The sequence below is a fragment of the Octopus bimaculoides genome, chromosome 4, assembly GCF_001194135.2.
Source record: "Octopus bimaculoides isolate UCB-OBI-ISO-001 chromosome 4, ASM119413v2, whole genome shotgun sequence".
NCBI classification, from domain to species: domain Eukaryota; kingdom Metazoa; phylum Mollusca; class Cephalopoda; order Octopoda; family Octopodidae; genus Octopus; species Octopus bimaculoides.
Window position 1 is genome coordinate 41,640,438 of NC_068984.1, and position 23,664 is coordinate 41,664,101.

A 23,664-nucleotide genomic window follows, 5' to 3' on the forward strand; every position below is an offset into this window, starting at 1 on the left:
ATATATAATTGCCAACCAAGGGTGGTGTTCCAAATGGAATAGTGCTGCTGATTTTTATAGCCCCAGGAAGACATCTCCTCCAGCTCGCTAACAACACACATTCTGTATCCGATTAGTATTTCTGATGGGAGGTCTAGCCTTACGTGATACACACAAACTCGAGTTTCTGGGTGTATCACATAAGGCTAGGGATGGGAGCGATGACCTCCCCTCGCAAATATTAATTGAACACAGAATGTGTGTTGCTAGTTAGCAGGAGGAGTTGTCTTCTTGAGGCTATAAAAGTCAGTAGCAGTATCCTGTGTGGGACACCACACTTGGTTGGCAATTATATGTTGCAATTCTGTATTACTACTGTTTTCATCTCACTCAGAGATTTAATATAGCTATATATATATATATCAAAGAAACTCTTAAGCATTATTCTAGTATAAAGTTACTAATGAAGACAATCATGCAATATAAATATATGTAATAATACATATAATAAAACTGCCATAAATCATGAATCCTTTAACAAGAGTAATCTTACTGGAGTGAAAGACAGCTTAAGAAAATGAGACCACAACATTTAAAAGATTCACAGTGAACAAGCCTATCAAATATGTATTCTCATCATCAGCTACTTAATGAATATCACTATGGTTTCAACAGCGCACACACGTGTGTGTATTTGAAGGAGAGAAAGAGAGCTAATGTCTTTTCTTGAAGTGTCCTCAGTTTTGATCTGGAATTTATAAAACATTTAGCCATCAACTTGAACTATACACTTGACACTTACATAAATGATTTGGACTGACTAAAACCTCTCCTGTTAATAAAATGATGAATGATTTCAGTTTTAATTTTACTTTTGTTTTTAATGAGCATATTTGTTTTCTTTTAGAAAGGACACTCTTCCGCTCTTGTGGACACAACTCTACTCAAAGTATACAATCAACCGCACATGAAATTTTCATAGTTTTCAAAACAGACTCTGATCAAACAGACCAAGGTTTTTCACTTCGTTACAGTGCAAATCCTCATAGTAAGTATATGTTGTCTAAATGCTGATTTTGAAGTACAATATGTACATATGAGAAATATTTATGAGTAAACTAAGAAATTAAATGTCCTTATTTTTGTCTATCACAGTACTATATACAAGCACAAAACCATGCTAAAAATTCAGAAATTAAACCCCTCAGAGTTAGAGAATTCAAAATGTAGCACCATTGGTAAAATATACAACTGGATAAATGAATTAGAAAGAAAATACAGTAATTTCTCGACTATCACGATTTATTATTTTTATAATTTGTATCTGTTTATTTTATTGTAAACGCAAAACAACACCATGGAGGAATCAATGTAAGCTTAAATAATAAACTACGATAGGTGAACCACAATATGGCGAGAGATTACAGGGTACTATAAAAACCCATGTAATTTACACACTTTTTTTTCATGGAAACAAAAATAAACTTTAGTGGGTAGGTAAATTACATGAGTAGATCATTTCCAGGATTCTTTTAGAATTTTTTTTTTTGTTGAAAAATGACATACAAATATGACATTCATACCGGAAGTTGACTCATTTAATGTCAGAATAGGTTTTTACAGAAAAAATATAATGAAGTTGACTTTTATTTATGCTGGACAGTATAATGCTTACTTTTTCTGTATAAATCTCATGCTATCTTCATAGAACACTTGTAATGTGTGTATTACCAGTTCTTTTGGTATAGTAGATTTTTGCTATTCTTGTTTATGTCTCCTCATAGACGTGCATATTCCAACAAGTCATTTCTTAAATTTCGCACCTCTCTGGTTCAATAAACACTGAGTTAAACTTGCAAAGCTGTTTATTTTCTCCTTTCGATTTTTAATGTTTATTTTAGCAGGATACCAAACTATCAGTTTGGTAATGATACATTTTTTTAAGCCTGCTTGACATTTTATAAGTGTGAAAGGGATTAAATTTCAATACTCCATATCAAAGGTTCTCACAAGAATAGGCAGAAAATCAGAGCTTGAGACAAGAAGACACTTTTGACCAATCAGAATTCAGTTTACATAATCAGTTTGATCACCTTCCTCTGTCAGTTGAGTAAAGTGTCATCCAAGCTGATGTTTATTGGTAATTAAACTTATTTTGCAACACTTGTGCATTTTTATCAGCTTTGTCTTTGTTGATAAGAATTATCAACAACTTTTCCTGTGATCGTGATTTGAGAAGACATATAGAAGTATGCTAAAGATTGGACATAATCTCTTGTGGGCAAGAAATGTAAAATAAAATTTATTATAAACAACACAAATACTTTGTAATTTAATAGCTTTCAATGTGATACCTGTTAAACAGAAATTATTTTTATTTAATGAAAATTTAATAAAATCTAATCATAAGTAAGTGAAATTATGCTAAATACAACTAAGTTGCAAGCATTTTCCCCCTGGTCATATCAGCAATTCTGAAAACTCTTGGGTGTGAATTTTACACAAGTAGAAGCTTTTTTTCACAATTCTATACTGAAAATCACCTGTGTAAATTAAACAGGTGCACAAATTACATGGGTTTTTACAGTAGTTCTTTACTGTTTGTACTTGTAACTCTTTATATATTGAAGTGACTTCAGCAAATAGTCATGTCTGATTGTTGCATTGGGATCACCCAGTAATTGGTTTTATGTTGAGTAAAACAATTTATTTTTTATTTGTTTCAGTTATTAGACTGTTGTCAAGCTGGGGCACTGCCCTGAAGAATTTTAGTTGAATGAATCAACCCCCAGTACTTATTTTTTTGTAAAGCCTGGTTCTCATTTTGTCAGTATCTTTTGTCAGACCAGGGACGTAAACACACCAACACCAGTTGTTAAGTAATGAGTAATGAGTTTCCATCTCCCAAATCTATTCACAAGACTTTGGTCAACCCATGCTCAAAGTGCCATGCAATAAGGTTGAACCTGAAACCAATGTGGTTGAGAAGCCACAGCTACACCTATTGAATAAAAATTGAATTAAAAAGAAATTCCTCAAACATAATTCCAAATTACATTGCATGTAATAAGTTCCATTGAGAATGTTATATGTTTCTGTTATGTAAATATTTGACCCAGGTTAGATTCTTGATTGAAGTAGTTACTTACTCTGCTTATGACTTTGGAAAAAGCATGAACATTAGTATATTCCATTTTCTTCCCTTACAAATTTAAAATTTTGCATTTAGTTCAAAAAATAATTATTCAAATGCACTTTTTTTTTTTGAAACAATTAGAACTGAATATAAAGTTTTAGCTCTGTTTCTTACAGAATCTACTTGAAGACTGGTGCACAAAATCTAAGTCAATATTGAAGTATGATAGTAAGCATGTATATGTCTCATTGTTATGTAATTTGTGCTTAAATCATTTGAATTTGTTCTACAATTAATAGCATGTGGTGACACTTTGACCCAGTCTCAAGCAACTATCACCTCACCTGGTTATCCTGATAAAGTGAATGCAAGATGGACTTGCATATGGAAAATAGAAGTAAATCCAGACAGAAGAGTGTATCTAAAATTCCAAGATATAGATTTATATAACTGTAGGAATGCATATGTGAAAGTAAATATGTTGATATATTTTTACAATTCTTTTTGTGTTATAAAATTTGCAAATTGTTACATTTTCCCTTTGATGAAGCAACTGTCTTTTTTAACCTCTTTCTCTCAAAACCTATGCCTTTCTTCTTGTTAATCATTCAACTAAGAAATAAAAGTAGCACTTAAGGTAGTATACTGAGACTAGCAGAATATTTTGCTGTTGCTAGACTGCACGTTAAATACTAGAGTTGCATTTTACTTATTAGATAGTAATGTAATAAGTTACACTTGAACAAGTAACAATGGTTTCTCTCTTATGCATTATAAGTTAATGCTGTTAGAAATCATGTTACAAACTAATTCAAGCAAAATATCTCCAGACAAAATACTCAGCCTTCACTGAAATGTCTAAAGATATATTTAGAGCAGTGGTTCCCAAACTTTTAGAGCTGCTGCCCCCTTGACACCCAGGTCACATTCCTAGCAGCCCCACCCCAACCAACCAACCATCACAAACATAGACCTCTTTCTGAAGCAAATTCAAAGCAACTGTATTTCACAAATAAAACTTAACCTAACAAAGCCATTATTTTGTTTTTACATGAATCACTACCCCATTATAGCCCCAATTTGTTTACATGAATCGCTACCCCATTATCACCCTGCTTTTCTTCAACACCCCCTTGGAACTTTCGACTCCCCCCCCCCACCAAGTGGGGGTGGAGGTGGGGACAATACCACCCACTTTGGGAATCACTGATTGAGAGGAAATAGTTCCTTTTGAATTGAATGTAGTAATGATGCTGAGAGATCACTATTCATTGCACTATTCATTGCACTCGATATTCTAGCAATAGGAAAAGACCATGTACAGCTATGTTAATGATGACTTCAAAGTACTGATGATTAATTTTTGCTAAGGCCTTAGGCTAATTCAAAATAATCAAGTGCTCCATAAAAATAAAATATCTTTATCAGTCTTCTTATTAACTTATAATAATTCAAATTAAAAATCAACTATTTTAACATTGTGTGACCTAGGAGGGTTAAAAACTATGAACATTATTGTCGTTGTTCTCTATATTAAATTTTTCCTTTTTATGTCATCTTGCACACTGTGTTCTTTTTTCAAATCATTTAAACAATGAAAGGAAGTAAATAATTGGCCTACCAGCTGGTGGACTTTCTGAAATCACAAAAAGGGATTCCACACTTTGGTGTCTCTGGTTAGACCAAACTCAGTGCTGAGTCAATAAAGACATTTCCACTTCTTCATATGGACTTAGTCCTTTGGTATGAACTTTGCCTTTTCATATATTGCAAGAAGACTTACTCATCTTTCTTTGCAAAACATCATGCAGCTAGATTTTTTAGGAATCATGTATAGAAATGGAGGATACTATGAAGCATTTCTTGATTTTTAATCCTCTTTATTTTGATGTGTCTATGGAGGATCATTACGTCAATATTAAAAACATACAAATTCACATAAAGAATCTTGCAAACCAAATACAAAATCTTCTTCATATTTTTAGGCATTCAAAAAATGGATGTTTTTCATCAGATATTGATGTTTGTTAGATTAGAAAAACATTTGAAACTTGTGTAATTTTCTGAAAATTTCATGACGAGAGCATTAGTACCATAATACCTGTTGACACATAAGTAAGATATGGATGAAATCCAAACATCATAGTGTTTCTGGTTTATATACCTTGACTTGATCTTGTTTTGCATCTACTTTGGGGGAAATTATGAAATTATAATATAAAATCTTCAAATATTTTCTTCCAGGTTTACCAAACCTTATCTTTTGAATTTCCTATGATGACATTCTGCAATGAGAGAGTTCAAGAGATTAAATCATCTCAAAATACAATGAAAATAATGTTTACAACACGTAGACAATTTTCTTCAAAATTTAAAGCATATTATACAACTCTGGAAAGCAGATGTAAGTATAATACTCTATTTGCATTTATGTGCAAGTGTGAAATAACCACATTGATTAAAATTTTGTTATGGCTTTTGGTGTAATATTGTAAGAGAATTTAGTTACATATTATATGTAGTACAATATATAATTATATTTTCTTCTAATTTGTATTTTCTCATGCCAGTGCCACCTGACTGGTTCTGTGCTGGTGGCACATAAAAAGCACCATTTGTGAATGGTTGTTGCTAGTGCTGCTTGACTGGCTCCCATGCTGGTAGCACATAAAGAGCACCATTCGAGCAAGGTTGATGCCAGTGCCACCTGACTGGCCCCCCGTGCTGGTGGCATGTAAAAAGCACCCACTACACTGTCAGAGTAGTTGGCATTAGGAAAGGCATCCAGCTGTAGAAACCTTGCTGGATCAGATTGGAGCCTGGTGCAGCCTCCTGGCTTGCCAGTCCTCAGTCAAACTGTCCAACCCATGCCAGTATGGAAAGTGGACATTAAACAATGATGATATGTCCAGTTACATTATGAAGGTTAAGATAAATTGTAACATTGGTAATATACTCTCTAGCCCCTTTAAGTTTATTTCTATAAACTTGTTTTTTTTATATCATCTTTTGTTCATGGTTCATATTTATATGAAAAGAATGATACAGAACTTTTCTGAAGAAAAATGATCTACAATAATGTTAACAAAAAGTTACCAAAAACAGTAGAAGGTGCACCTTTATGCAAGTCTCATACTTCAAGGATCTCAGATCATTCATGGCAGATTTAAACAGTAGCTTCATGGTCTATAGAAGTTTTGCTCGGAAATTACTCAATGTTATGAAGAATATCTGGTGACTCAACCTATCCAGACAACTCAAGAAGAGAATCTTTGCATCTCATTTCTTTTTGTAGCAGTTGATGATGATACTGTTGCACTAGTCATTAGCATAACCTCTTCCTATATACTGCTTGACCAGATCCAGTCTCACACACCTACCCTACAATGTCATTCTAAAAATAAACAATCACATCATTGAAATCTCATAGCTATGGGATAAGATAAGGCATGATTAATTCAAAACGATGTAAATGAATGTGTCATATTTGACAGAGTAATCTGAATGCTAGAAGATTAAAATATTGTTGTTCAGACATTAATATGGAAGAGTGCTGAAAGTATTCACAATGCTGTGAAAATTAAATATTATTTAATCATAAAATCAAATTTAATTATAAAATTAAATTTTTTTAAATCTAATATCATTCATAAATAATACCAAGTCCATTATGGCATTCACAGAAACAAAGGGGCAAGTTGTAATAGTCAAATCATTTGATAAACTTCATAACCTAGAACCTCTATTTGGTTGACAATTTGTGTTTTTAAAATATTGAATACATTTATTTTACTCTTTCTCCAGCATTGTGGTGGCTTTCATCACATTTCTTTGCTTATAAAATCATGTTTTAATTGAATGTTTATTATTTTTTAAATAGTATGTGGTGGTTTACTGACAAGTGATTCTGGCTCTGTCATTTCTCCGGAATCTGATCCATATAATAGTGCACAAGTAGTTGTCTGCACTTGGTTACTGCAACCTACTCCAAGAGATAATATGACAATCATGATTAACATTGAAATGAGTAATAATCAACATTGCAATGAAAATTATTTTAATGTTATAGAAGGTAAAACAAAAATTTCTTCTTGTAGCTTGTGTAAAACTTTTAGTTTCACTCTTTTGCTTTGCATTTTTCCAAAAGCCTTATGTAATATATACAGATATGAAATAGCCAAATGAATAAGGTATGAATTTATCTATTGATGGATCATGTGTTGAAATCTGCTGCAGGTATTTCGTTGTGTTTCTGAAAATGATGACATTTTCCTATGTTGCTTCAGTTCTTTAAGCAGTATATTGTGTATAGGCAGCCAAACCGAAGGTGTGTTTTAGCTCGCTCTGACCAGTGAGTAGCTATTGTAACAGAATACATATGAACCCAACTCTCCAATTTTCAACTGAAAACTCAAATGAAAATTCTTCCTTCTCAAAAACAACAAAGCCTTAATTCTAGTGAAAACTACATCTTTGTACTGTGAGCACATATTACGAAAGATATAATATGATAACAGTAATAATAATTATTCGTAAGTACACAGTATTCCTATTAACAAACACACACACTATTTCACATTATCTCAACATTATAACATATACGAGTATCATTGTTTACTACCATTCAGTACATCACAGAAGTTAATATTTTGAATATTTTGTTTATTTCTATCCTTATTTGGTATTATTATCTATACTTATTACCTATATTTACTGTTATTATCTATATTTTTTGTTGCACAAACAACTTTGTTAAGTGACCAACAATGAACCGAAGACACTGAAAATCAATCATAAGTAGTTAACAACAATATCAACATCAGCAGTAACAAAAAAAAAAAAAAAATGCCAACATAATGCGTCTTTAAAAATCGCAACTGGTCAGATATTGAAGTGGATACTCTCATTAACTCCTGGTTCATTCTCTTTCAAACTGATAATATATATGCTTCAGACTTCAATCTCATTGCTAAAAGAGTTGCTCATCTCTTCAATAACCGAAATGAGGGACAAATAGGGAATAAACTGAAGCATATCTCTACTTCATATCTCACCATGAGTAACCACATGGATAAACTAGCTTGAATTTTTTTATCCACCACAGCCCATGATGAGCAACAACTACAACAATCACATCAGCAGCTAAAAGAACAAAAAAAGGATCATGGCTACCTTACCACAATAGACTCACTACCATCATCATCACTATTTCCATCTTCTACTGCTACTCTTCCCCCTTCCCCCCCTTCTTCATCTTCTCCTTCTCCCCCTCCTACTGCTACTACTTTTAGTGGCCAAAGTCAAACATTCCATTCTACCTCTGCCAGTGGCTAATCCCAACCACTCCTACTTCCTCCCTATGCCGCCACCACAGCTCCACTAACAAACTCAAGCACCATTACTACTAATACTATCTCGGCCAGTGTACAAAATCAACCACTGCTCTTTTCCCCCTCTCCAGTCCCCACTACTCTATTACCATTACAGTCAAACAATTCTAAATCTCAAACTATTTGTAATCCACTCCCTTCTACAACAATCACAAGTTCAAATGACAATCCAAAAATATGCAGTCACTCCCGTCACTCCCTACACGAAAGGCTGTGTACAAATCGTGACTGTAATTTCACTCATCTTCCAGGAACAAGATGCTCAAGCAATAGAAACTATCCCCACAATTTCCTTTCTACTACTGCAACACCACCAAAATCAAGAAATCGTAACCCTAAAATCTGCCGTTACTCCCAGTGTGAGAGAGTATGTTTACAGCAAGATTGTAATTTTACCCATCTCCCTGGGACTTGACGTACCATGAAAAACAATACTCCCAGCCATCACCAATCTAGGTTACAAACACACTCCCAATGTGAACACACACAAAAGTAAAAACAAAAACAAAACTAATGGTACGAATTTCCTCAACAGCTCAGGAAACTGGAGAACATCCATTTAAAGCAGTAGAAGCAACCAACATAACTGTGAATGTAAACACAACTCCAGCCATGAAGTTCTCCTTAACCAGGTTAATTCTTTTCTTCTATCCATGCGGAACCTAACCAAAGAGATCCAGAAGAGTATCTTGGCTGTCACACAGAACCAACCTCTGCTGCTACCTCAGTGCAAAACCTATCCTCCTCACTATCATTAATCCATAAATCTCTACTGAGGCCTCTAAAATAGTTTAACCAGGTCACTACCGCAGTCTCAACATTCTTACTCAATGTACAAGGCATCTGCACACCCTTCCATGCAAAAAGATGGAAGATCCAATTCATTGAGGACTAGTTACCGACCATACTCATCACATTCCTTTCTTCATCCTTACTGAAACCCACCTTGACAACTTCCACTTGGAAGCTAAAGTAAAAGTAAGGAATTTCACCACAATCTGAGCAAACCGCATCAGTAGAAGAAAGGGAGGGGTTGCCATTTTCCGACATGACTCATTTACTGCAGAAACAAATGTCTCAATTTCCACTGGCTATTGTGAATCAGTATCTGTATACAACAAAATGAATGATTTAGCAATAATTGGGCTCTACAGGCCACCTCATGCACCACTATTGTGCTTCAAGGACTGCCTCACGAATATCAAGTCTTTCATTCAACAATGTCATCTTGATAATATTTTAATGATGGATGACTTCGATTTCCCGTGTTAACTGGTCTACTCATACCCTGAAAACTGGTGTGTGCATTTCCACTTCAGACAAAGCCGCAGTGGAATCACTATTTCAACTCATGGATGAATTTTTCCTGTCCCAACTCATGCGCGTGCCAACGAGATTCAACAAAAACATTCTGGACTTAATGCTAAGCAACCACACAAACAATATCCACGATATTACAGTGGAAAAAACTCTTCTTTCCGACCACAATATGGTTCTCTGTTGCCTAAGATTCTGGCAGCCAATTGTGTATCCGAGCGATCTCAATCCCTCACACCCCTTCAATCTCATGGATCTTCACAATGCTAACTGGTTTGCAATCAACCATGAGCTCTCACTCATTGATTGGTCTTTCACAGACTCCTTCACTCCAAGAAGCATTGATTCATCATGGCAGCTATTTATGGACATTGTCACAAACATATGTCTACACAACACCCCATTACAGTCCATGAACAAGACAAAATACGGACTAACACCTCTCAGAAAATCACTCATATGAAAGATAAAGAGAACGAATAAAAAAATCAACTAAAATATTGCCAGCTGCAACACTTCCACATGGTGGATATAGACTTGCTAGAATCAAGGAAATACCATCTCCAAAACTGAAAAATGTTATTGACCATCAAAGAAAAGCAGAAGAGAAATGGGCCATTGATAAAATAAAAGCCAACCCGAAAGTGTTCTTCTCATTCGCTAAAAAGCATTAGGTTGCATATTGGACCTCTCATTGATGAAAACAACACACTGCAAAATGGTACAGAGTTCATGCTTGAGATTCTGCAGAAGCAATACTGCTCTACTTTTAGCAATCCAGATATGATTAATCTGAACAGCATTGACGAATCAAACACTGAGCACACCCTGTGTGATATATCATTTGGTGTCCCAGATATCATAGCAGCTATAAGTAAAATTACAAACAACTCAGCTGCAGCTCCTGGCAGATTCCCTGCTAAAGTCCTGAAGGAATGCCATCACCACCTCGCATTCTCTGTAGCCGTTCTCTGGAGGAAATTGCTAGATTCTGGCTATAGTCCTGATAGTTTCCCTTCTCAGTCAATCGTTCCAGTCTTCAAAAAGGGCAGCAAGTCCCAGGCAGTGAATTACTGACCTATCTCCCTTACTTCTCATCTTATCAAATTATTTGAGAGAATGGTGCGAAAGCAACAACCTGTTGGTTCCCAACCAGCATGGTTTCTGCAATGGCAAGGACTGCCTTAGACTGCTCCTGCATCATTTCAACAATATCCTAAAGGCCTTAGGTGAGGGATCCAATGCAGATGTCATATATCTTGACTCCAGCAAGGCCTTTGACAAGGTTGACCACAGCATCTTGTTAAACAAATTCTCCAACATTGGAGTGCAAGGGAAGCTTCTAAAGTGGTTTAAATCCTTTCTCTTGAACAGAATGCAACATGTGATGATCAATGGTGTTCGATCAAGCACAGTAAAAGCACAGTGGTGTCCCACAAGGCACTGTGTTAGACCCACTTTTGTTCCTTATCTAAATAAATGACATCATTTTTCAAACAGTTTTGGAGATGGTATTCCCTTGATTCTAGCAAGTCTATATATGATGTCATTTTTATATTACTGTATTTAGATACAGTAATATAAAAATTTTTGCAGATGACTGTAAGCTTTTAAAGGTTGTTGACAGGATGGGAGACCAGACAAATCTTCAATTGGACCTAATTGCTGTTATCCAATGGGCACAGAAACATAACATGTAAGAATAAGTTTGAGTTAATCCACTTTGGCAAAGAGGCTGCACTTAAACAACCATATATTCTTCCTTCAGGCGAACACCTCACAGCATCAAACACCACTAGGGACCTCAGTGTGACTGTCGACGATAACTGAAGTTGGAGTGTCCACATAAACAAGAAAGTCAACATGGAACGCAGGGCGTGCTCCTGGATCCCCAGGACTTCAGTCTAGAGATGCTCCAACCATTATCCTTCTTTCTTCTACCTTCACTTGTCCTCACCTTGAATACTGTTGTCCGCTGTGGTCTCCCTACATGAGGCAGAATATTAAAAATCTTGAAGCACCTCAGAGATCAATTACAAAAAAAAAATTGATGGCATGTCTGGTCTTAATTACTGGGATCGACTCACGAATCTCAAACTGTATTCTCTCCAGTGCCGCCAAGAGCGTTATATTATTTGTATGATGTGGAAATTGTTCTGACAGTATTGCCCAAATGATATCAGTATCACTTTCAAAATCCACCCAAGGCTTGGTCCCCATGCCATGCATCCTCTACAGAAAACTTTTCTCTCAGTACATCACAACACTAAGACAGAACTACTTCTCCTCAACTTGACCTACTCTTTTTAACATCATTCCAAAACATATAAAGGAGGAAAAAGATTTCATAACCTTCAAAAACTTCCTGAATGAATATCTCCAACAAATTCCAGACAAACCACCTACACCCGGATATACTGCTGCAAACAACAACTCTTTAATCAAATGGGCAATGGTGCCTAAAAGTAATTATACAAAAATACATTACTAAATGTTGTTTCCAGGTGGTGCTATTAAGTTAGCTATGGCCTGGGCCAATGCGGCCGAAACCTATCTAAGTTTAAGTATTAGATCACTAGTGCTGTTACTTGTATCCTTTGCAGGAGGAAATTTATCCTATCTCTTGGATAGAATCCTATCCAGGAGGAAATTTATCTCTCAACCCTTGAAGCCATAAATCTAGAGCTAAACATCAGCTCTGTGAGTCCATTCAGGCTTGGGAGATATTTAACCATATCGTATCATCTTGTGTCTAAAGTTAATGTTAAATGCTATTTATTTAAATTGATTCTTTCTAGTAAAATGTGCTGGGCTAGCTCTTTTCTATACTGTCATAAATATAGATACTCTATCTTGCTATTTATTTGCTTGTCTGTTTCATTTTTATTATAGCAGTTTGATTTTTAGCAATTTCTTTCATAGCATGTTCGACCTTCCTCATTATCCTGTTTCTGGAACTTAGTAGCCATGCTGCTTGGTTGTTTGTGGTGCACCCTCTCACCCCACCCCACCACATATACTGGAATTTTTTCTCTTGGTACCTTTCCTATACGGAAACTTGTATGGAATACTCTCTTCCACCCCTTCCCTCTTTGACATCATCCCACTAGCAATGACAGTACCAGAATATAAATAAAGTGTAGCTAGCTTGCTCACTGCTGAAGTGTGGTAAGTGTATTTGCCAGTTAATTATCAGCACTATTTTATCTTTTTATAAACAATGGTTTATACCACACTCTCTTTCCATGGTAGAGTGTGGTAGACACAGCAAGAGTGAAGCAAATAAGTGACAGTAAATTAAATTCAAGTTGAAATTTATATGAAACTTAAGTGAACTATGGAAGCTAATAGGTCTTCTATTATTTAACAAGTTATATTACAAACAAATTGTTAAATAACCTACATGAGCTTCGAAACCCTTGTCACCAGACATTGTAATGTAGTTTGTTACATACAATGAATAAGATAACCAGACAAAAGTAAAAACAATGTAACGAACTAACAAATCTCTTTATGAACCAACAATCAATATTCCTTGTGAATTAACCAATGGACACCTTCTGACTTCACTGCGAACTAACACGAACTTCACTTGACTCCGAACTCTGAACTCACTTGGATCATTACTATTTATAGTTTACTTGGACCAGTCTATCTCTCGCAAGGTGTTGTAACTCTCATCACAGCACTTATAAATGCAATAACTTTCTCAGGTGAAGAATGCACCCCTCAATACAGGTTAGTTGTTAGTGACTTCAGGCTCAAGGCTGAAGTGTTTTTTTCATGTTGGAGAACAGATTATAGTCAGATGGGGCCAAATCAGGTGAATAAGGAGGGTGATCAACCACTTCAAAGCCACAGTCATACACAACGGCCATTAAAAGCAAGGACTTGTGTGTGGAAGCATTGTCCTAATGAAACAAGATCACTTTCATCAGTTTTCTCAGGCATTTGGTTTTGATAGCCTTTCATAATTGCCTCGGCAAGTTGGCATGTATGTGCCATTGTATGTTTCAGTATTATTTTTGTTGTATATATTTGTGATGTGAAGATACGAGCTTATTGGATAGTGGTCCTTGTTTCTATATGTTCTTTCTTTTATAAGCAAGAATGTTTGAAAGGTGTCATATAATTTTTATTTGAAGTAGTTAGAAAGATTTCAAGCAGAAATAAGTTTGTCTTTTTAATCAGACTAATAAAGTAAGTTGACTTGAAAGTTCTCAAGGTCCTTTATTTGAGTCAGGTACTTACATGGTTTGAAATCAGCTTCATCTGCAAGTGTGTTAGTAGCTGTATTCTCAAAGAATTGTGCCTTTCAGCTCATTTGCTCGATCATCTTTTCCACCTTCTTAATAGGACTTCCTCGATGATATCTTCATGTGTTGCAGTGAATATAGTAGTTGTCCTTCTACTTTTGGCTGTTCTTCATCCATAGATAGAGTTCAGCAAGATTTGGAACAGTTATACAGATAGGTGTACAAACAAAAGAAAGTACTCTTCATGTTGTGAATATTAAATATCTATATTAACAAACTGACTCAAATCTTAAAATACACAATTAACATGTCTGATCATTTGGATGCTTTAATACTGGGTGACAAGGTAGTCACTGTGTCTAAATAAGGGTGATTGTCATTGGATAAGTAAGGCTAGTTTTAGGTTACATAGTGAAATTGATAACTTTGATGAATGGAATAGCAATTTTTGTTTTTATTAGAACAAACCTTTTTTATCCAATGACACTCATTGTTATTTAGAAACCCTACTCTTTCATCTTTTATCATTCACATGTGAATGATTAGTTGTGCTTTTGCACATGCAGAAATTTTTGAAATGGAAACAGGAGTCAAACTTTTGAAACAAATATGTAATCTCAAAGATATATGCTGAGTGCACTTTCTTTTCATTTGTAACAAGTGCATATGCATGTGCTTGTGCATATGCATATTTATATATATTACTTTTATGCACACCCACACATTAAAATATATAGACATGCTTATCTATGCTAAACAGTATAAATTAACGCATGGAAAGACAGAACATCTACTAAAAAAAATCTATATTTATAATTTCAGGAAATGATAAAACAGGTGATCTGATTGGAAAATTTTGTTTAAATAACACAAATAAAGTGATTGTATCTTCAAGTCATTCCTTATTTCTACAATATGTCACTCAGAATTTGAACTCCAACGATAGACTGTCTTTCAACTACACAATAAAAGGTATTTTTTTTTTTATTGTATTGATTACAAAGCTTTTCTGTATTAACACTTCTTTGCATTTTCAATTTTAACTTTTTTTTCTAATCACAAAATTGGCAAATACTCACCTATCAACTGGTTCCACTTTTTGCCTATCTTATTTTATCACTACAATGGCCTCTATTTTTCTTAGTAGCTAGCTACATGCCAACAGTCATCTCCTTTCACCACTCACCTCTGATCATGCACCAACCATTAAAATGAATCAGTCTTATGCCATCGACCCTCTGTAATACAATCATGTTTTTCCTGCAAATGCCATTGTAAATGTTCACAATTGACTTTAGCCCCATGTCAATCATATTAGCCTTAGAGAGCCTCTGAATTCAAAACAAAGTCGGACAATAATAAAAACACTCTAAGGTACTTTAATGATTTATTGTTTCAGCCGTCTCACTTTTTATCAATCACAGAGTGTCATAGCACAATTGATTCTTGACATGATAGATCTAGATGTGATGTAGTTTCATTTTATGCTGGAAGAGATACCATTGGTGTAATCTTCCTAGTGAAGCAACTGCAGGAGAATTACTTGGCTAAGAGTATACCTTTATTCCTGGTCTTTGTTGTTCTGGAGAAGGCATTTGACAGGGTAACAAATACTGTAACATAGTTGTCTTGGAGGAAACTAGGCATTGATGAATGGCTTGTGAGAGCTGTACAAGCCATGTACTAAGCCACAATAAGTAAAGTCAGTCAACAACAACTTCAGTGAAAAATTTAGCATGAAGATTAGAGTCCATGAAGGTCCTGTACTCAGTTCCCTCTTATTGATCATAGTCCAACTGGTCTTCACTGAGGAGTTTAAAACTGGCTGTCCATGGGAACTCCAATATGCTGATGATCTAGTTCTCATAGCTGAATTTATAGAGGAATTAGAGAGGAAATTTCAGGCATGGAAGCTAAACCTAGAATAAAAATGTCTTAAGGTAAACTTAGAAAAGACAGTGGTTTTAGTAAGTAAGACAGTACCCTGAAACCTTCTGGGAAATGGCCTTGTTCAATATGTAGAAAATGGGTAAGTATAAACTCCATCTGCTGTATGTAATGTACACTATGGACACACAACAGATGTAACAGAATCATAGGCAGACTATCAGAGAACATAAACTTCATGTGTAATAGATGACTTAGAGCAGTATTTTCTATGAACACACTGGAAATAAACCCCCATGAATGTCTGGATGTCTCACTAGAAGTAGCCGATAGCTTTTTTTCTACCTAGATGTCATCAGCAAAAGAAGTGTTGTTTTTGAAAGTATAGTAACCAAAGTAAGAATGAGTTGGAGAATGTTCAGAAAGCAACTACTGCTGCTGGCAACAAAGTCTTTTTCCTATTGAGTGAAAGACAGATTGTATAATGCTTGAGTTAGAACTGCCATACTGCATGGTAGTGAGACATGGACTTTGAATGTAGAGGACATGAAAAGACTGGAAAGAAATGGAGTGAGCATGCTCTGTTGAATGTGAAATGTAAGTGTGCATGGACAATATAGTATAAATTTGCTGCGAGGAAAACTGGGCATAAGAGGAAATGGATATACCATGCAAGAAGGAAGATTGTGCTGGTATCAACGTGATGCTTATGGATAAGGAGAGCTGTGTGAAGAAGTGCTAATCATTAAATGTGGTTGGAACCTGTGGTTGAGGGAGACCCAGGAAGATATGGTGCAAAATGGTGAAGGCTAACCTCAAGATCCTGAGCCTTACAGAAGAAAGAGCAAGATTCTGGGATGGCTGGCAATATGTAGCTCTCATGAAGACCCACCTGTTGCAGTAAAACTAACTTTTGAAAGCACTTGAGGAAGATCTTGTATAAGGGGTGTAATTCCTATTATATACTATGCAGTTTTGAAAGGTTCTTATGAAGAGCTTTCAGAATATTATTTGGTTTGATTTAATTATTACAACATATGTGTATGTTTGTGTGCACAAGTAGGCACCTCACTCAATCGATCTCTTCTTCATATTGCTGCCCCCCCCCACTATCTCTCACACTACAGTTTTTCCCCTTCTTCTGACACCACTTTTCATTCTTGCTATCCAGAACTATTTTTCTTGTAGCCATTCTTCATCCATTTATATTGTTCTTTACAACCACTTTATATTGGTCATCTTGTACCCTCACTTGATCACCAATTTATCTCTCCTCATGCACTATGCCTCTCTCTCTCTGTCTCTCTCTCTGTCTCTCTCTCTCTCTCCCTAAAGTCACTTACTGAAACAATTGTTTAATTTACTGAGGAACCACCTAGCTTATGTTAGCAAGGTGAAAAAAAAAAACTTAAACAGCTTTATCAAGTGGATTAATTTACTGAGATATAGATTTTTATAATTTGTTTTTAAATAGTATTGAGTGAAGAGGAAGGACAGTATACAGAAACTGTTTTAATGTAATTGAAAACTAGGAAAAGAGAAAAACAATAGCCTCAGTCCCAAGTTCTAGTCTGAATATTTGCAAAAAGTGAACTATACTTAAAGGTACCTAAAGATCCAGTAATGATGATAAACTGAGAGGTGGATTGTTTTATTGATTTAGAGGGAATTATACTGTAGAGTATTTATTTTAAAGAACATATATGAGGTAAAATGTTTATAACTGAGAAACAAAAACAAATCAGAATGCATTTTATGTGAGCTTATTTATGACACTTGGTTTTCTTTTTCAAGGTTTATAGACAAAACATCTGAAGATTTATAAAACTGGGATGAGTAAGCCAGCAATATGAGCATTAATGTGTTAACTGACCTAGTATTAACTGGAAATTAGGACTGACTCACAAATTTGGTTGAACAAGAGTTTTCTCTTTTGCTTTTTGAAGATCTCTACTAATCATTGCCTCATTCACATCTATTATCTCAGAAATTAATATTAATTTGTTTCAAAAGTTTGATTCATATCCACTGATAGAAACAAATTATTCAAATATTCAAAATCATCTAACCCATTCTACAGGGTGTCCACAAGGTCTGGGTACATGGAGTAAATAAAATGATAACATAAACAATTAAATATAAGAAATAATAATTTCTTAAAGTATGTGTTAATCCCCATGTGGGTACATGGAGTAAATAAAATCATAACATAAACAATTAAATATAAGGAATAATAATTTCTTAAAGTATGTGGTAATCCCCATGTACCCAGACTTTGTGGACACCATGTAGAATGGAAAATTAAATGTTAAACGTTTAATAGTAAATATATATAAATATGAATTTGTATTCCTATAAAATAGGTATTATGAAACTATGATCTTTTTGTATTTCAGAATGTGGCGGCATATTAACTAATGGAATAGGTATGATTTCAAGTCCTAATTATCCTAGCTCCTATCCAGCAAATATTAGCTGTATGTGGAAAATTATTGGTGATGAAGGGCTGAAAATTAATGTAAGTAAACTATCCATCAAATTATGAATATAGCTTTTAATATGATATTGCTAAGAGTTGGAGGCAGGAGATACTTTGATTTATATTGATTTGAGAATTACAACCAAAATATGAAAGCACAGTGGTTAAGCTTTATCTTTCTTAACAGGAAATTTGTTAGAGTTAGATGATATTCACCTTACTGCTGTTGCTTAATAAGCAACATATTGTGGTAAATGCATCATACAAAAGCAAATTATGGTCTGAATCAAAAGGTAAGACTGACAAAAATATATCAATGGTTATTTTTATATTTGTCAGGAACTTTGTAATAGTAAAATTAGTTGTTGAAATGATGATAAAAACTGCAGGTATATTTGATAATAATATGATTTTAAAACTTAGAAATAAAGTAAGTTGTAAAATAGAAATCTCATCATTTTGCAGTTTGGGATTTATAATAATTCATTTAATGATGTCTTTGAAAATCAGTGAAAAGATTGTTAAAACCATTTAAAAACATGATTGTTAAAACCATTTAAATTAGAAATCTAACTCTTTTTAAAAATAAGAAATCTATTTTCAGTAGTTGTATCTTACTAAATTAAATAAATATCTTTAACCCTTTCGAGTACCAGTGGAATCTTCCAGTGAAAACCTCAATAAAATGTAATAGACCTGATATAGTGATTTGTGATGGAGAAGAGAAACTGTACAGTTGTGGAAATCAGCTGCCCAACTGGCGTTAGCATAAAACTAAAGATCAGCAGAAAAGAAAATATCTACGCTGAACTATTGAGGAATCTACAGCTACTCTATTCAGATTACAGCTTCAGGTTTATACCTGTAATTATTGGGGCACAGGAATATGTAACACACTGCCTAAATACCAACTTAGAGAAATTAGGCTTCTCAAAACCAGAAAGGAGTCTGATTCAAAGACTACAAATCCATGCCATCTCTGTAACTGTAAAAATCTGTAAAACTTTCCAGAAGCTTATCAGTAAGTATATATGAGCATGTCTAGATATGCAAGTATATGCATGAGAATACATGCATAAAACAAAACATACAAATCTGTGCATATACATACATGCATGCATGCACGCATGCACTCACGCACGCACACACTGCGAGCTGGGAAAAACGTTAGCACACCGGGCGAAATGCTTAGCGGTATTTTGTCTGCCGCTACGTTCTGAGTTCAAATTCCGCTGAGGTCGATTTTGCCTTTCATCCTTTCGGGGTCGATTAAATAAGTACCAGTTATGCACTGGGGTCGATATAATTGACTTAATCCGTTTGTCTGTCCTTGTTTGTCCCCTCTGTGTGTAGCCCCTTGTGGGTAGTAAAGAAATAACACACACACTCACACATACATACATAACCTTGTTGATGTTGAAATTCCAATGAAGGAGTCTTCCTTTCTATTGGCAAGAAATCTTGAAATAGAACTGAATAATGACATACATACAGAGGGAGAGAAAGAATGGGGAGTTGTGAAGCAAAGTGGAAGCCATATTACTGCCGAACACATTTCACAAAAATTATAATAATGATTCAATTTGAATCATAGTTATTGGCTGAAGAAGCAGTATCTGAATGGTAAATCCCCTTCTTCAGGAATATTCAAGAAATTTTGAATTTTTGGATTTTTCATATATTTAGTTATGTTTCTTATTGAGTATTACATTAACTGCATAATTTGTCTTTAACTCTAATAATTTATTTTGTTATTACAGCTAACTATGATGCATGTTGATATTGAAGATAGTACTAACTGCACAAAAGATTATATTGATATTCTAAATGGTGAGCATCACACTTCTCCTTCACTTGGTAAAATCTGTGGTATGGTGACAACAAGAACTCTTCGAACTGGAAGCAATGCTGCTATCATTCTCTTTAAATCTGATAGCTTTACCAGTGGAGTGGGCTTTCAAATACGCTATCAAATAGAAAACGATGGTAAGCTTAACTTTGAATGAAATATTTGTAATTTCTAAAATTTACTGCACATTTTAAATTTGGTAGTCAGATAAAGCAAAAAGACAAACTGTAATTATTTTGATTGAATTACGTTGCTGCTTTTTATTTATTAAATTTGCTGGAATAAGAACTGATTGGAAAAAGTTCTGGGAGCTGCTACTATTGTTGACAACAAAGATCTTTTCCCTAAGAGTGAAGGGCAGAGTGTATGATGCTAGAAGTGCTATTCTGCATGACAATGAGATATGGGCTTTGAATGTAAAAAGACTTTAAAAAACTGGAAAGCGATGGAATGAGGATTCTTCATTGGATGTGCTATGTGAGTGTGTCTGAGAAAATTAGTATGAAGGTGTTGTGTGAAAAATTGGGTATAAGAGGAATCAGAGGAATTAAATATTGTATTCAAGAAAGAAGATGGCACTAGTATTGTCATGTGTTACATATGGATGAGGACAGTTGTATAAAAAAGATCTGATTGTTTAATGTGGCTGCAACCTACAGAAAAGGAAGACCCAGGAAGACATGGAGTGAAGTGGTGAAAGCTGACTTCAGGAATCTGAGCCTGATAGACAAGATGAAAAAGAACTAGGATCTCAAAAAGATGTGCCCTCCTCAGTAAAACTGAGTTGTGGGTGCTCTATGTTTTGGGTTCAACTGCATGCACTTCTTGTTGCCAAACCTTATTCTGTTCCATTGGTCTTTGAACCCACAGAATGACTAGTTGCAGTGTTAAGCAGGAATGTAAACATTACTGTTTTGCTTAGTGATAAACAAAAATAGATGTAGAATGTCAAGAAACATGCACACACATTTATAAATATATATATATATATATATTTATATCTATCTATCTATCTATCTATCTATCTATCTATCTATCTATCTATTATCTACCTGTCTGTCTGTCTATCTACACACAGACACACACAGACACACAGACACATGCACACACACACACACACACACACACACACACACACACGAACATACATATACACATGCACAATGAACTTCAATACAGTTTCCATTTTACAATTCCATTTTTAAGGCATTGATTGACCCAATGCTGTTGTAAAAGACAGTCTCTCAAGATACCTCATGGTGAGACAAGCGTCTTCTATATTTCTCTGTTGGCCAATGCCTTATAAATACAACTGATTGGTTGAAACTGTTAGGAAACTTGTTAAGTGTGCGTGTGTACTAATCTTAACATTTTGATTAATAAAAAAATTTATAAGCCTTCGTCAGCTAGACTAAAATATATTCCTACTTTAACCAAAGCGTTCTCTACCAAATACTTCTAAAATCAAATGGTCTCTCTATGAAGCCCTAAAAGTTCTCTAACCATGTTCAGCTCTTTTTGTACTTTCACTTTCTACAGTAAGGTCATAAGACAAACTTTACTCTGATCCAATGTAGTCTCACTTGGAAACTTCACACTCTACAGTTTTTCCTAGCCCTCTCTCTCTCTCTCTCTCTCACACACACACACAATACTGCTACATTTTATCTGATAATATATTCGCACTTGGCTAAAGTGTTAGATTATTGATGATGTGACTATGAACTCAAACTCTACAAATTCCACTGTTTTGAGCTTTTGTACAAATACTAAGTAAAACAGAACTATTTTTCTAGGTTTGCACGAGTGACAGGAAGAACACCCAGATGTAAAGATACCACACAACAGAAATGTTCAAATTTGATGAGGTGGGAGAAACCAACCCACATATGTTCCCTATAGAAAAAAAATGGTTATAAAACAGTCAGCAATAAAATTCAAATTTTGATGGTAGCAGTTAAAATAGTTGTTCACAAGTATTTTTGTTGGATATTTTCAATTTTTTCTATTTTTCTAATTTGACTTTGAAAGGTTGTGGTGGAGTTTACAGTAAACATAGTGGAGAAATAATGAGTCCGAATTACCCCAATAGCTATCCTCCTAACAGAGAATGCACATGGAATTTGCAGGTACCAAATGGTTATAGACTAAACCTGAGTTTTATTCCACCATTTGATTTGGAACATTCAGAGGGATGTGTAAATGACTATGTGAAGGTAATGGATATTTTCATCTTCTGTTTGTTATTAGATATTACTGAGTTATAAAGAGACTGAATAGTTTATTAAGTTATCAAATTTGTAAACAGCACAGAGCAGGTTCATATCTTACAAAAATCATTTTATTTTACTCATCTAACTTTTTAATGTTCCTGCATTGTGTTAAAACTAACTAGAAAAAGAATTGGGATGAGATGGGCAGACTATTAGCCAATGTTATTTTGGGATGAGGTTGGGGAACTAATAGCCAATGTTATTTTGATCATTTTGGCTACTAGATGAGACAACTCTAGGCATGTTTAGGTCTTATTGGAGCTCCTCAGTGAAGCATAGACTCTTATTTTGAGAAGACATGTGATTAATAGAATAAAACACTTATTTAATATATGTCATCATAAAATGAATTTAAAGAATGGAAAGAATGGGCCTGTGCATCAGTCTTACATTTTTCTATTTATGTTCGTTTCGGTATTATCAAAAGTCAAAAATTGCAAAGCTATCCTTTCACAGAATGGTTGATGATGTCAAAGGTGTACAGGAAGTGACTATTTTTGGTTTGGGATATAGAGGGATACTACTGTGCTTTTTTTCATAAAATATATTGTTTTTCATTAGAGATTTACATTGTAATACATATAAATATGAGTGTATGCATGGCTGTGTAATAAAGAAGTTTGCCTCATAACTATGTGATTTTGGGCCCACTCCTACTCAGTTTGATCAAAGCTTGGTGAGTAAAATTTAGTAGATAGAGACTGTGTAGAGGGACCATTCCTGTTGTTGATTGGTTTAATACTACTATATATCTCCAGAGTGAATAATTTCTTCTTTTCCTCTCATGTGTTGGAGGCCTTAAAATGCTCATGGGTATTACCCTTCTAATTCTGACTGAATCACATGAGTTGGGGATGAGGGATTATTATACCCCATCACTCTACTAATTTGAAAAATCACTTTCATTTACATTTTTTGTTTCACATATAGAATATGGATGTATACCAATGGTCTTGCTAACTTCTACTTAGTATAAGAGTAATTCATAACTTTTCATTTGTTTCTCTAGAGAAAGAAAAGCCAAGTAATCTTGGAATGTTACTAGTTTGGATGGATTAATAATAATTAAAAATGAATGATAGTTTTTGAAAATCATTC

General features: G+C 34.6%; 1 protein-coding gene across 1 annotated transcript in view; it reads left to right on the plus strand.

Annotated features, from left to right (window-relative positions):
* Window positions 1-23,664, plus strand: part of LOC106881670 (cubilin) — a 218,541-nt gene that overhangs the window by 160,751 nt on the left and 34,126 nt on the right. The window contains exons 48-55 of the mRNA XM_052967022.1: window positions 887-1,027; window positions 3,415-3,587; window positions 5,360-5,519; window positions 6,996-7,187; window positions 14,901-15,050; window positions 18,362-18,483; window positions 20,205-20,430; window positions 22,325-22,509. Coding sequence (XP_052822982.1) covers window positions 887-1,027; window positions 3,415-3,587; window positions 5,360-5,519; window positions 6,996-7,187; window positions 14,901-15,050; window positions 18,362-18,483; window positions 20,205-20,430; window positions 22,325-22,509 — 1,349 coding nt within the window. The remainder of the gene's footprint in view (window positions 1-886; window positions 1,028-3,414; window positions 3,588-5,359; window positions 5,520-6,995; window positions 7,188-14,900; window positions 15,051-18,361; window positions 18,484-20,204; window positions 20,431-22,324; window positions 22,510-23,664) is intronic.